The following is a 13,866-nucleotide window of genomic DNA, read 5'->3' on the forward strand; positions in this document are numbered from 1 at the left end:
CCCCCGTTCCCAAGCTCAAATACCCCTCCTTCCTGGTATATCTTAGTATAATTGCTCATTCGTGATTAGATTGCTCGATTCTCATTCGTGGTTATGAGCGTTTTCACAGAACAGTATATGCGACGAAACCCATTTATCTCCTATTCATCTCCCGTCTGTGACTGACAGCGGGACTAATTAGTGTATCGTTTTACATTGCACCCGAAGATCTCGCCACTCGCCATTGCGTGTGCATAAGCACGTTACCTAAGGTTGTAGGCCTATTATTAGAGAAACCTGCAGTACCATAACAGATTGTCACTGTAGCGGTCGATGCAACGACTTGTTGCAAGACACGCTGGTCGTATAGTGCTTGATTGGAGTCGATGCTACGGCCACAGTTCCTGTTGTACGCACTAGCCAAGTGACGAATGACCGCTCTGAGATCACTTGCAATTTTGATCACACACGCAGATCCAAGGAGCTTTCTTCAATAGCTCAGAACAGCCAAATAGTAGTAATTAGTGGTCAGAAACGTGTAGATTTACCAGGATCAAATCATACTGCAATATATTAACAAATACAGAAAGAACAAACTGAAATGAATCTAATTTGTAGATTTAGCGAGGACAGGGCTACACTCATTGAAATCAATATATGTAACAGTAAATAGCGCGTAGCGCGAAGAAAATTTCCAAGTAGCATAAATCTTCAAAATAAGATATTGTTTATGTTGATTTACGAAAACATTTTCATCTCCCTTCAAGCCTTCAGAAGTCCGGACATTTAGGCATATTTCAGCGTTTCCTTCAGGACGCCGTTTAAATATGGAATACGGACATGTCCGGGAAAGTCCGAACGTATGGCAACCATAATATAAACTCAAGTTGTTATGCTTGTGGGCTGCTTTTAACTTCTACTGGAACATTGTTGTCGGCATAACCATTTACTTCCTCCACGTCGGAATATTTCATTTATGAGCGATATTGACGTAAGGATACAGGACGGAGCCCGTGTAACGCGGTGGCTGCCCGTATTTTTTAAAACAAACAAGATGTAGTGTGATTATTCATTGCTAGTTAGTCGTGAACACAAATTGTACGATTGCTAATTTAGTCAGCCTTCAACCAAATCTTCATTTATACTTCCACTGGAAGTAGTTCTTTCCTAGGTATTGGAAATCGCTACTTATGCTCATAAGCAAGTGGAACTCTACATCTACTTGCGTACCGACGAAGTCTACTGATCGACTAATACGATGGAGCTTGTTCAGAGTTTGTGGTCTATCTAGCTGGCGATTGCGTCGCACTGTTTAGCTGTATTTTATCAAAATTTATTGCCAAGACACAGTTCTATACCTTTCTATATTAAGCGTTTCATTTCGAATGAGCTGCTATAAATCATAAAACAAGTTTGGTGGTTCTCTGATGTCAATAATATACTACGCTTCTGATGCATGTGCTGTGATGTAGACAAATTTAGGGGTATCAGTTCGTTGTTAGTGTTTGGTTGCAAGTTGTGCTTGTTCTGATATTCACTTGAATATGCTCAGTCAAGCGGCCTATGCCAGACAAGTCAATATGGAAACAGCAAACCAGTACACAAAAGAAAACACCATTGATACACCTACAGATGTGCAAAAGCGGGGCGCGCTCAGCACAAGAATGCAGTCCTCAATATGAGGGAAACATTATGGGAGTAATTGCCACTTCACGAACAGCCGCCTGGGTATCTTCAAGTATTGCATAGCAGTAGGAATCTGAGTTTATTACCAAACGTTGACTGCAATCGCGACATTTTCCATAGAGGAAAGATTGCTCTTGGCATTGTGCGTGTATTTACCAATTATGCATTGATTAAAATTACCAGTATATCATATAGGAGAGTAATGTCAGGCGAGTAATCCCCTCGATTTGAAATTCAGAATGCTTCAAGCTCTTCGAGCTCTTCAAGCTCCTCAAGCTCCTCGAGTGCGGATTCTGACATAATGGCGGGAAAACCGATCGATCTGATTATGGCAGAATTGAGGCAGGCGGGTTTGGAAATTCACCGCGGAAATTTCAGGAAATCTGCAGACAAAGGAGTGGGGAAAATCGTGAGTTTCTCATATATTGGAATATTTCCTGTTGTCACATGAACTGATTCCAGGACGGAACACCTATCTCGAAAACTGATGACGTCACAAAAGCTTTTGAGAGCTCTTCTTCGTCTTCTAGTGGAGATTCTGAAAAAGGAGTAAGAAATATTGTGAATTTCTTCCTATATTCAAATTCATCCCTTTGACATTAACCTGATTGCAGGACGTACGACCAGTCTGGAAAACTGATGACATCACAAAGTCACTGATATTGAAGACTGACGAGGTCGCAAAGGATGTTGAAAGCTCTTCTTCATCTTCATCTTCTTCTGGTGGAGAATCTGAAAAAGGAGAAAGGAAGATTGTGAGTTTTTTCTTATATTCAAAGTTATTTCGGTCTCACATTAAACTGATTTCAGGATGTAACACCCATCTGGAAAACTGATGACGTCACAAAGTCACTAATATTGAAGACTGATGACGCCACAAAAGCTGTTGAAAGCTCTTCTTCGTCTTCTAGTGGAGATTCTGAAAAAGCAGAAAGAAAGATTGTGAGTTTTTTCTTTTATTTAAATTTATATCTATCACAAAATACACTGATTACAGGACGTAACACCCATCTGGAAAACTGATCATGTCACAAAGTCACTAATATTGAAGACTGATGACGCCACAAACGCTGTTGAAAGCTCTTCTTCGTCTTCTAGTGGAGAGTCTGAAAAAGAAGGAAGGAAGATTGTGAGTTTTTTCTCATATTCAAAGTTATTTCTCTTTCACATTAAACTAATTGCAGGATGTAACACCCATCTGGAAAACTGATGACGTCACAAAGTCACTAATATTGAAGACTGATGACGTCACAAAGGATGTTGAGAGCTCTTCTTCGTCTTCTAGTGGAGATTCTGAAAAAGAAGGAAGGAAGATTGTGAGTTTTTTCTCATATTCAAAGTTATTTCTCTCTCACATTAAACTGATTTCAGGATGTAACACCCATCTGGAAAACTGATGATATCACAAAGTCACTAATATTGAAGACTAATGACGCCACAAAAGCTGTTGAAAGCTCTTCTTCATCTTCATCTTCTTCTGGTGGAGATTCTGAAAAAGGAGAAAGGAAGATTGTGAGTTTTTTCTCATATTCAAAGTTATTTCTCTCTCACATTAAACTAATTTCAGGATGTAACACCCATCTGGAAAACTGATGACGTCACAAAGTCACTACTATTGAAGACTGATGACGCCACAAAAGCTGTTGAAAGCTCTTCTTCGTCATCTTCTTCTAGTGGAGATTCTGAAAAAGAAGGAAGAAAGATTGTGAGTTTCTTCTTATATTCAAATTCATCCCTCTCTGACATTAAATTGATTGCAGGACGAACGACCAATCTGGAAAACTGATGACGTCACAAAGTCACTAATATTAAAGACTGATCACGTCACAAAGGATGTTGGGAGCTCTTCTTCGTCTTCTAGTGGAGATTCTGAAAAAGGAGAAAGGAAGATTGTGAGTTTTTTCTTATATTCAAAGTTATTTCTCTCTCACATTAAACTGATTTCAGGATGTAACACCCATCTGGAAAACTGATGACGTCACAAAGTCACTAATATTGAAGACTGAGGACGTCACAAAGGATGTTGAGAGCTCTTCTTCGTCATCTTCTTCTAGTGGAGATTCTGAAAAAGAAGGAAGAAAGATTGTGAGTTTCTTCTTATATTCAAATTCATCCCTCTCTGACATCAGACTGATTGCAGCACGTACGACCAATCTGGAAAACTGATAATGTCACAAAGTCACTAATATTGAAGACTGATGACGTCACAAAGGATGTTGAGAGCTCTTCTTCGTCTTCTAGTGGATATTCTGAAAAAGTCGAAAGAAAGATTGTGAGTTATTTTTCTAACCTAATTTATATCTATCTCACAGTAAATTGATTGACAGGACGTAACACCTATCTGGAAAACTGACGACGTCACAAAGTCACTAAGATTGAAGACTGATGATGTCACAAAGGGTGTTGAAAGCTCTTCTTCGTCTTCTAGTGGGGAGTCTGAAAAAGAAGGAAGAAAGATTGTGAGTTTTTTCTGATATTCAATTTTATTTATCGATCACAATGAAGTGATTGTAGGACCTACCGCCTATCCTGAAGGCTGGTGACGTTACAAAGGCGGTTGAGATCTCATCTTCGTCTTCTTCAAGTGGAGAGTCTGACAATGGCAAAAGAACGATTGTAAGTTTTTTCTTTCAATCAAATTCATTTATCTGTCGAACTAAACTGATTACAAAGGCTGTCGCGAACTCTTCGCCGTTTCCAAGCGAGCGCGAAATTGCTGATAAGTCCTTGGACTCATCTTCAAAGCTGAAGATTGCTGAAAGACCGCGAAAAGTCAATATCGTGAAGAAAGCTGTAAGATTTTTTTTTATTTTCAACCAAAGTATTTTTACAACGATTCTTTTTCTTTCAGGGTGACATAATTCTGGAGGTTGAGAAATCCTGCTCTTCGTCATCCTCTAGTGGATCTTCGAGACGCGACAGCTTGGAGGAAGTCATCGAGAACGTATATCTGAACTTTTATTTCACTTTTGTCGAGATTATAATGTCACAAAATATTTCAGGTCCAGCCCTTCGATCGGACGAAATCGATTCAAAAATCTCGATCCAGCTCTTCGTCTGCCTCCAGTGACTCCTCGAAGCCACCGAGCGCCAAAAGCCAAGAGGAAGTGAGTCCAATCACATTTCAACATGACACTGATGTTATAACAGTATTTACAAGCGAGGAACATTAATGAAGGCAACATTTCTTCACCTGATGGAATTTTATAAAACGACTGGACAACGTATCAATACAAATATAAATCAATTATTAACGACAACAAAGTAAGCATAAAAGGAAATGGAACCCATCATCTATGGGAATATGGAATGAAATTACAACAGCCGGAAAAATACAAGTCATCTATGTATCAGTGGTTCTCTGACTGCGACCAATCCTTGATGCGTGGTGACTTCAATTTGTGCTGAAACTTCCCCCTTTCAATAATGTTGTTAACCTAACTATAATTCGATTTGAAATGTCATAATTGCGTCGTACCACCAACACGCTGATGGTAGATTTTGACCGATACCGAACCTTGCACTAATCAGAAGATGTCCTTGAATGAAGTGTAGCTTAACTGATGAATGGGTGTATGTCATTGGTTTTTGTTTTAGATGATTTATGGTCAGGTACGTTTGAGCTAAGGTCAAGTGAATTAGGCACCCAAATCGTTAAAATACCTACATGTTACGAGCTACATATGGTACATACATACATATGAGCATTGCATATGGTTATGTTTAACGAAACATTCAACTGGACGTTTTTCGTGCTACGCGCGATTTACCTTCAGCTCATAAAGAATTGCATGGTGCATAGTCTGAATTTTATATTTGGAAGTGTTTCAACAGCCATAACACCTTCCATGATACCAAACGGAATTGCAAACATTCTTGATCCTCATCTAATAATTTTGATGTGACGATATAGGGGGGTGCGAAATTTTTCACTGTCATCAAGGGTATCTCGTCGAAAAGAGTTTAAGAACCACTGCTCTAGAACTTGTGTTCTTGACACGTGGAAATTTTATCATCACATATTGAGAGTTATATCCTCTCGTAGTTTGGCACTGTTAGATGTGAACCATAACTGTCGACACCAAAGTAAACTTGACTGAATACAGACTGATTTTGCAGCATACAATGAGCTACCGTGCTAGCTTTGCTATTGTGGTCCCTGAACAAGAACTGGTCTTGACGAATAATGGTTTATTTAGCTGATATCAATGGTCATAACAATATCTCGGAGATCTGCGAAGACTTCTGAAGCACTTTAGCGATCCACGCTAAAAATTGGTGTAAGAACCCCCGCTTTAGAAGCTAACTTATGGAAGAAAAACATGATTTTGACACAGCAATACCAATTGTTTCTATATGTCGTTACCTGTGAAAGATTGTTATCAAATTTTATTGCCACTATGATAAATATTGCCTCAATTTGAATAGGACACCATTCCGGCAATATCCAAGAGCCTGTTATCTGATGGAGAACGAAAAATTGTGAGTTTTCCAATTGTGAATTTTCACATTCCAAATTGTGCCATGTCTGATTGACTGATTTTAGGCCGTCACGAGCTCTTCGTCATCAGCTAGCGGCCAAGTGGACGAGGTGAGTGTTTTCACACTCGCAGAGCGCACCATGACTTTTTAATTGCGCGTTCCAGAGCTCTGTCGCAATCCGAATGATAAATTCCAAAACGGTCACGATTTTGTCAGAGGCTATCGAGAAATCTTCTTCGTCGTCCTCCAGTAGCTCGTCGAAACCCGAAGACTTCGAGAGAATTCACAAACTCAACCAAGCCGAAGAAGCTGTGAGTCAGAGATTTACTGAAAATACATAATTAATTTGGTTCAATCCATTACTTAATCCGATCGCGAATCCAATAGCAACAGAAATCTGTTCAAATGTAGCATGAAAACTAGAAAGTATCAGAAATTTTGGATCCAAAGCCATATTTAATTAGTTTCATGTTTAAAGCAAAGTGCATAACCTTTATTGGCAAAAACGATTGTAAATTTGATAACGAAATCCTGCTTCAATATATTCCTAAATTCCATCTAAATTCGATCGGTTTTCTTTCAAGTCCAAACTGATTGCTACCGCCACGGTTATTTTTTCAGATTCTCGTCAATTCCGCTACTACGTTCGCGATGGGCGAGAAACTCGATGAAACGGAACGCAGAGTCAATGAAGCGGAACGCAGCGACGCGTCAATCAAAGCCGTGATGAACGACATCGAGTTGGAGATCGACAGAGCAGAGAAGCAAGTCGCAGATATCAGACGAGGGGTAAGTGCTAAATGCGGAAACTGTCAGATTTACAATAAATCCAAATATTCTGGCAATTTAATTGCTTACGTAGTTGGTCGAGGGGTTCCACTTAATGAAACTGCCTGACGATGACTACGTTCAAGATCTTTCATTTCTGCATGTCCTTGTTACTTGCGTAGAGATTTTGGGCGATATCGCAATTAGTTTTTGACTACCTCGCCGAATTTGATAAGATTATAGTGTTGATGTGTCTCATATGTAGCTTTCAAAAATATGACACAAAGAATCGTACCCTCATGTCATGACATCACATTACGGTGTGATGCGTACGTTCCTGATCAACCTCATTAGTTTCACGGGAGCACTACATATATACGGCCAGGCCCCCCCCCCCAGATGGGGGTGCCTCTAAATTGTAAAATGCGCGTTATTAAATTTGTTTCACGCTTCAGCGAACACCGATCACGGACAGAGCCGGACAGACTTCGAGACTTCGGACCGTAAGACGCAAATAATCAAATCCACAAATCAAATTTACGAGTGTTACTGATTTATCATCTTCGTATTGTATTCATGCATTTGTTTGATGAATGAAGATACTTTACCACATTAATTGAAAAAATGAAACTAATGAAAGAAATCAATTGAAATTATGAACTACTCTGATTGGTGGAAACGGTAGAATTGTGACACGAAATCAATGAATATTTTGAAAGAAACGTGAATTATAAACTTAGCTGGAAAAGATTGAAAATTTTAACACCACTCCAATTGGTAGCAATGGTAGAGAACGCGAATAAATGACAAAACATTTGAAATCACTGGTGAGCGAGTGTTATCAATTCGTCGTCATCATTGATTTACTCGATCGCAGCGGTTCTTGAATTCGGGTCTTGATTCTGCGACATGATTCTGAGATCAACTCCCCTTGCCAGAGATTTTCGTTGACGGTTGAATTTCTTTTCTTGTTATATTGGAAATTCAAGCCTCATTAGTTGGTAGTGAAGGCTGTGTGATCCGAAAGTGTATCCCTTTGTCAACCCTTTGGAATTGTTGTGATAAGTACTGTTGTGATGTTGGTGTATATCGGTAATCAGGGCTGTAACTACCTCGCCCGAAACTCTCGACTAGGGATGGGCCCAAAATTAATTCGTAAATGAATAGGACATGAAGTAGAATATTCGTGGGCAGAGTTGTGCAACTAGACATTTTTCTTTGCTATTCGCGCAATTTGGTGTTGCTATATTTAATATTTTGTCTCAATTATTTTAACGCAGAGCGAACGTTTGTAGTTGTATAATTGTATATCTGACTCCAAGATGTATTATTGACTCCAAGAAGGCTGCGTTTACAATTCGCTGCGTGTTCCTCTTCCGTTCGACTGTCTATTGCACACGAATTCGATGAATCACACGGACGAATATATTTTGTTTCTGTCTCCACAACTCGTAATTTTATTGCCAATCACGTATGGTTCAAAATGCAGTATATATTTCTCGCAATTAGCGAAGTACTTATGAATGTCTATCGACTTCCGAACCGGCTAATAATCATGCATGTATATCGACTTCCGAACTAGCTAATAATCATCAATGTCTCTACGTGGTATTACACACGTACATCTCGAATATCCACGAGCGATTACATGCACCAAACATCGTACGATTTATCGTCTTATCAGTATTCACACTCCCTATTGCTCAAATCTTAAATGGCGTGAACAATATATTTCGTTGAAAGTTCCCCCTTGCTACCAAAAGAACTTGGTGTAAAAAAAAAACGAATATATTGTTCAAAATGTTCGGTTATAAATTCCCCCCTTTCAGCAAAAGAACTTCGTGTAAAAAAAAACCGAACATATCGTTCAAAACGTCATACCTAGGGTCATAACTAATCATAGCGACTGGAGACAGTTAACAATTTTATATGCAGGGGAAAAGTAACTAATAAAACGAAATACCATCATAACATAGTATTCGGCTGATCTTGAAATGACTCGAAGTAACATCATTCTGTTTATGCAGACTACTGAAATACAAATCCACGACATTAGGCGCTCAAAAAACACAAACATCACTTAATACCTCAAAACAATACATACATGATATAACGGCAACATTAAAGGATACATTACATTGGGCATTCAGAAAACCGATAATATCACTCGCACACGAACTAATTAGCAAGATACTGTTATGGGTATAAAAAAAATCGAATATTCACCTGCAATAATTTTATTCTAAATTGATATAAAACTTCCTAATTCATATCACGTAGCATTTAACATTGGTATATACCGACAGAACGAGAGTGTGCCCTATTTATTGTATTACATGCAAAGCAATGTTTGCAAATATCATGCACTACCGCGGTGCATATTTCTCAATGATATACTCAACATAAGGGTATCGTCGTATGGTAGAGGCCTAATATCTCTTCATAAGGCTTGCAATATATCATCATTCATCACACATACATATCAAGCTATTCAGCTATTGGATGCATCATGGCATCGAATAAATAGGGTAGCCTTCTTGCCACGGGTTTACCCGCACACATCTCTTATCAAAACATCATGCTATATAAGCACCTGCGTCCTACAGCTCTAGCAGCGGAGGATTAGACTCCCAGGAAATGCGACCCCTACCTGGGTTTAGAAACCAATGATTGCAAGTTACTTTACAAAACTATACTTTGTCAATATCCCAATAACAGTAACCAACTAACGTCGTAGCGCAAGAGAATAAAATCGATCTACCTTAAATTTTTCTAATCCGTGTGATACATGCTTGGAGCACCACTGTCCGCAAATCTGCCAAGCTTCTGCAATTTACGAGCATTTTCTGACACTGCAGACGTTGTCTTCATCATTGTCTCCTCTCTGGCGTATTGATCATCGAAAGCACAACCCCGCTGCATTTCTTCCTGGCAATAACGTATAGTCGTTTACTCTGAATGGTCTTTCTCGCCGTTTTGCAAGGCGAATCTTTGTATTGATCGTTTCCGTGGTCCGTTGCTGTATTTCTATTTCTCGCCGTCGTGCAAGGCGAATCTTTATATTGATTGTCTTCGGTCGGCCGGTCGGTCTTGATTGATTGAACGTCGGAATGTCAACCACTTTAACGCCGAGCGAATGTTTGTAGTTGTATAATTGTATATCTGACTCCAAGAAGGTTGCGTTCACAATTCGCTGCGTGTTCTTCTTTCGTTCGACGACCGGCGTACACGCCGTACGACCTTGTTGGCTGACGTACCACGAAGCCTGTCTATTGCACACGAATTCGATGAATCACACGGACGAATATATTTTGTTTCTGTCTCCACAACTCGTAATTTTATTGCCAATCACGTATGGTTCAAAATGCAGTATATATTTCTCGCAATCAGCGAAGTACTTATGAATGTCTATCGACTTCCGAACCGGCTAATAATCATGCATGTATATCGACTTCCGAACTAGCTAATAATCATCAATGTCTCTACGTGGTATTACACACGTACATCTCGAATATCCACGAGCGATTACATGCACCAAACATCGTACGATTTATCGTCTTATCTGTATTCACACTCCCTATTGCTCAAATCTTAAATGGCGTGAACAATATATTTCGTTAAAATTATTCACATATTTACATACATACATGTAAATAAATCAATTGAAATCCCAACAACTGGTAGAAGTATGACTTAAAATAGATCAGATAATTACAAATATAGTAAATCAGTATTAGAATTAAAAATCATATTCACTTACCACTGCTATTGGTAGAAATGGTAGAAATACGACATGTATTCGATAGAATAATTGAAAAATAATTAAAAATTGAAATATTCTAAAATAATTTCAAATGCAACACCTTACCCATTGTCCACAGGGCAAATCCATCGAAGCCATCCTGAGAGAGCTGAGGGGCGCTGGCCTCGAAGTGGACCGAGGTGGTTTCAGAAAGTCAACTGGTAGTTCCCAACTGGGAAACCCCCGATTACGGCATTACAAGAGGTTGGCGTCTCTGGATTCTTCGCCTGTCGTCACGACTAAGGTTTGCCTTTTCTCAACACGTGGCGTCATCGAGTGTAATAGTGTGTGTGTGTGTGACTCGACAGACCGCAACCGATGATGACGTCGTAAAGGAGACCCCGCCTAAGATGTGGCGAAACACGTTTACCGTCGTGCCGAGTCAAAGGTCATCCGATTTCGGGAGTCCCGTTTCGCGATCTACCCCAAAAGCAAAGTTCAGTGATGCTGGACGCTCGGTATCGTTGGAGAGAGCGAAACGTGAGGAACCCAAACGGGGAGACGAATTAGAAGGTTCGGAATTGACGTGATTGGTCGGTCACAAAGTTGTTCCTCTCTTTCTTTTAGAGTGCTGGAGTAGGCTGTGCATTCGTGTATGAAACATTCTAATGAGCGAAATCGTCACAATGTGTATCATAGTGACTGCTGAATATATTTTCGAAAAATGCTTACTCATCACTGTAATTGATCATTTTACATTTGCTACAAGGATACGTATTGCAATTACGATAGCAGCTTCCTTAAATTAACTGCTAAAGGTGTGCGCAACATCAACCAAACCTACCTACTAGACCAGGGGCGGGCAACTTCTCCAGTCGGCTGGCCTGTTATATGGAAATGAATTACTTGCCAGGCCGGAATACAGAATCGAAACATTAATCGCGTATTCGTTCACCTATACAAGGAATAAATCGTATTTAATGTACACCATAAGTTTTATGGAGACCAAAAACAGTATTTAATGACTTTATTAACCATATGTAGGCTACTTTAATAGCTGTTGAGGTCAATCAGACATTTGTGATCGATCAAAGTTGTCAACAAGTTCTCTGAACTCTGGTTGCATGTCAGATGTATCCACTTATACAAGGAATAAATCGTTTTTAATGTACACCTTGAGTTTAAAGCATAGAGATCAAAAACAGCATTTAATGACTTTATTAACCTAATGTAGGCTACCTTAATAGCTGCTGAGGTCAATCAAACAATTGTGATCGATCAAAGTTGTCAACAAGTTCTTTGAATTGTGGCTGCATGTAGGATGTATCCACATATCCACGGAATAAATCGTTTTTAATGTACACCTCAAGTTTGAAGCATAGAGACCATAAACAGTATTTAATGACTTTATTAACCTAATGTAGGCTACTTTAATAGCTATTGAGATCAATCCAACAATTGTGATCGATCAAAGTTGTCAACAAGTTATTTGAGCTCTGGCTGGCTGTAGGATGTAGCAACCCTAATTCAAGACCGCACGTGAACATCAGTTGTATTGGAACGCAGCCTTGTCTTGTTTATGTTCATGGCCGAAAATGTTTGCTCGCAAATGTATGTATAGTAGCCCCGAACAGAGCAAGTAGTTTCATTACCATCTTTCACGGCTTGGCGAACTTAGATTGATTCTGTGACGCATAAAACTTGTCAATACTTTCAGATCAGAATTTCACTTTCGAGGTAGAAACTCTCTGCGGGCCGTTCAAAATCCTGCCGCATACCATATGTTGCCCGCCCCTGTACTAAAGTAATTGCATGTGCAGTATTCAGATATTCATTTGAAATAGTTCTTAAATATCATGAAATTGGGTAAAAATTCACGTCGTTCCTTCTGTGTTACTTCGACAATCTCCAGATGTGGATTCCTGAATTATTGTTACTGGACCTTGAATTTTTCATCGTTTACGATATTCGACTTTCAAATCAAATTTCAACCATTTCCTGTTTCGGACTTTCGGAATTTGAATTGAAATCTGGATTTCAAAATCCGTTTGTTCCAGCCACGATCGCGTCAATATTGAGTCGCTCGTCACGAGTAGGACAGATGCCGTACATCGGAAAACGCTTGGAGGCAAATCTGAACGCAAACAACTCGACGGCGACAGATTTCGTCGGTAAGTCGGCATTTTACATCGATTTACAAGATTGAAAAAAATCTTCAAAACCTCCTGATAAAAATTTGCAGACTCTACCACGCCGCCAGAAAATCCCTTCAGATTACAAAGATCAAGAAGCGAGAGTCCGGTGGAGCGTGACGAGTCAGGTGCCGTTTATTTGGATGTGAATTTGAGAGAACTGTATTTATGCCTAAGCCTTATTATGTTCAAAATAGATAAATTGGTTTATGTTTAGATCTTGGCCTAAGGATGAATGCCCCATTTCGTCCCCACTCTAACATTATTATTCTCTGACCTGCCGATTCGAATGGATATTGTTTCTTTTCGTACCAGCGTGACCCTTTTTGTTCAGGCCTAGCCGGCGATTCGTCAAGCTCCTCCAGCTCCTCGGATTCTTCTTTGCCAAGCGCACTTGCAGATAGTACCGACGCTATGACGTATCAAGCAGGTATTCACAACGTTTCTGTAGTAGCGTTTGACTTATCGCGTTAATCTTGCCGTCTTTGCTGAAATTTCCAAAGGCAGATCTGCATTTCATTTATGTGTGAAGCAATCGACAAGTTTGCAATGACAAGTTATCAAATAACACGTAAGACTTATCAACTGCGAACGATGCTGAACACTGCCTGATAGCCATGTTACCTTTGAATATATAAGTTTCAGCCAATGTGTAATGTCTTATCATGTAAAATTCGTTTGCTTTATATGACATCTCATAATTTGATAAGTCGTACATGTAATTAGGAATTCCGGTTTAAATTGGTTACTCAAATTGCGACAACGGATTCATTATATGACAAGTCATACAAACTTCGTTACCTCCGACGCCGAAACTGAAATGCTTTTCAGTCGATTCTTTATGGAAAGCAAAGCATTCAGCTAATCAAGTTTTCCCTTTTAGCTAGCTTTAAACAGCTCATTACTAACTAACTGTACCTAACTGCACATGCACATACAGGGGACGAATCTACCCGAGACATGCACACATCGGTTTTTACGAATACAGTACTGAAAGTAATAGACTTGCTGAAGCAC

At 39.4% G+C, this 13,866-nt stretch overlaps 1 protein-coding gene across 1 annotated transcript in view; it reads left to right on the forward strand.

Moving 5' to 3' along the window:
- LOC145449113 (uncharacterized) overlaps positions 1-13,866 on the forward strand; it is a 38,024-nt gene that overhangs the window by 16,137 nt on the left and 8,021 nt on the right. Inside the window, exons 11-36 of the mRNA XM_080327591.1 lie at positions 1,904-2,074; positions 2,128-2,214; positions 2,280-2,420; positions 2,476-2,607; positions 2,663-2,794; positions 2,850-2,981; positions 3,037-3,177; positions 3,233-3,370; positions 3,426-3,557; positions 3,613-3,750; positions 3,806-3,937; positions 3,993-4,124; positions 4,180-4,281; positions 4,339-4,458; positions 4,517-4,609; positions 4,668-4,772; positions 6,094-6,147; positions 6,212-6,256; positions 6,312-6,458; positions 6,769-6,936; positions 7,371-7,418; positions 10,797-10,961; positions 11,026-11,230; positions 12,715-12,828; positions 12,900-12,977; positions 13,184-13,279. Coding sequence (XP_080183717.1) covers positions 1,904-2,074; positions 2,128-2,214; positions 2,280-2,420; positions 2,476-2,607; positions 2,663-2,794; positions 2,850-2,981; positions 3,037-3,177; positions 3,233-3,370; positions 3,426-3,557; positions 3,613-3,750; positions 3,806-3,937; positions 3,993-4,124; positions 4,180-4,281; positions 4,339-4,458; positions 4,517-4,609; positions 4,668-4,772; positions 6,094-6,147; positions 6,212-6,256; positions 6,312-6,458; positions 6,769-6,936; positions 7,371-7,418; positions 10,797-10,961; positions 11,026-11,230; positions 12,715-12,828; positions 12,900-12,977; positions 13,184-13,279 — 3,148 coding nt within the window. The remainder of the gene's footprint in view (positions 1-1,903; positions 2,075-2,127; positions 2,215-2,279; positions 2,421-2,475; positions 2,608-2,662; positions 2,795-2,849; positions 2,982-3,036; positions 3,178-3,232; positions 3,371-3,425; positions 3,558-3,612; positions 3,751-3,805; positions 3,938-3,992; positions 4,125-4,179; positions 4,282-4,338; positions 4,459-4,516; positions 4,610-4,667; positions 4,773-6,093; positions 6,148-6,211; positions 6,257-6,311; positions 6,459-6,768; positions 6,937-7,370; positions 7,419-10,796; positions 10,962-11,025; positions 11,231-12,714; positions 12,829-12,899; positions 12,978-13,183; positions 13,280-13,866) is intronic.

The sequence above is a fragment of the Botryllus schlosseri genome, chromosome 1 (assembly GCF_051294905.1).
Source record: "Botryllus schlosseri isolate E-star chromosome 1, Bs_hap1, whole genome shotgun sequence".
In the NCBI taxonomy this organism is placed as follows: Eukaryota; Metazoa; Chordata; class Ascidiacea; order Stolidobranchia; family Styelidae; genus Botryllus; species Botryllus schlosseri.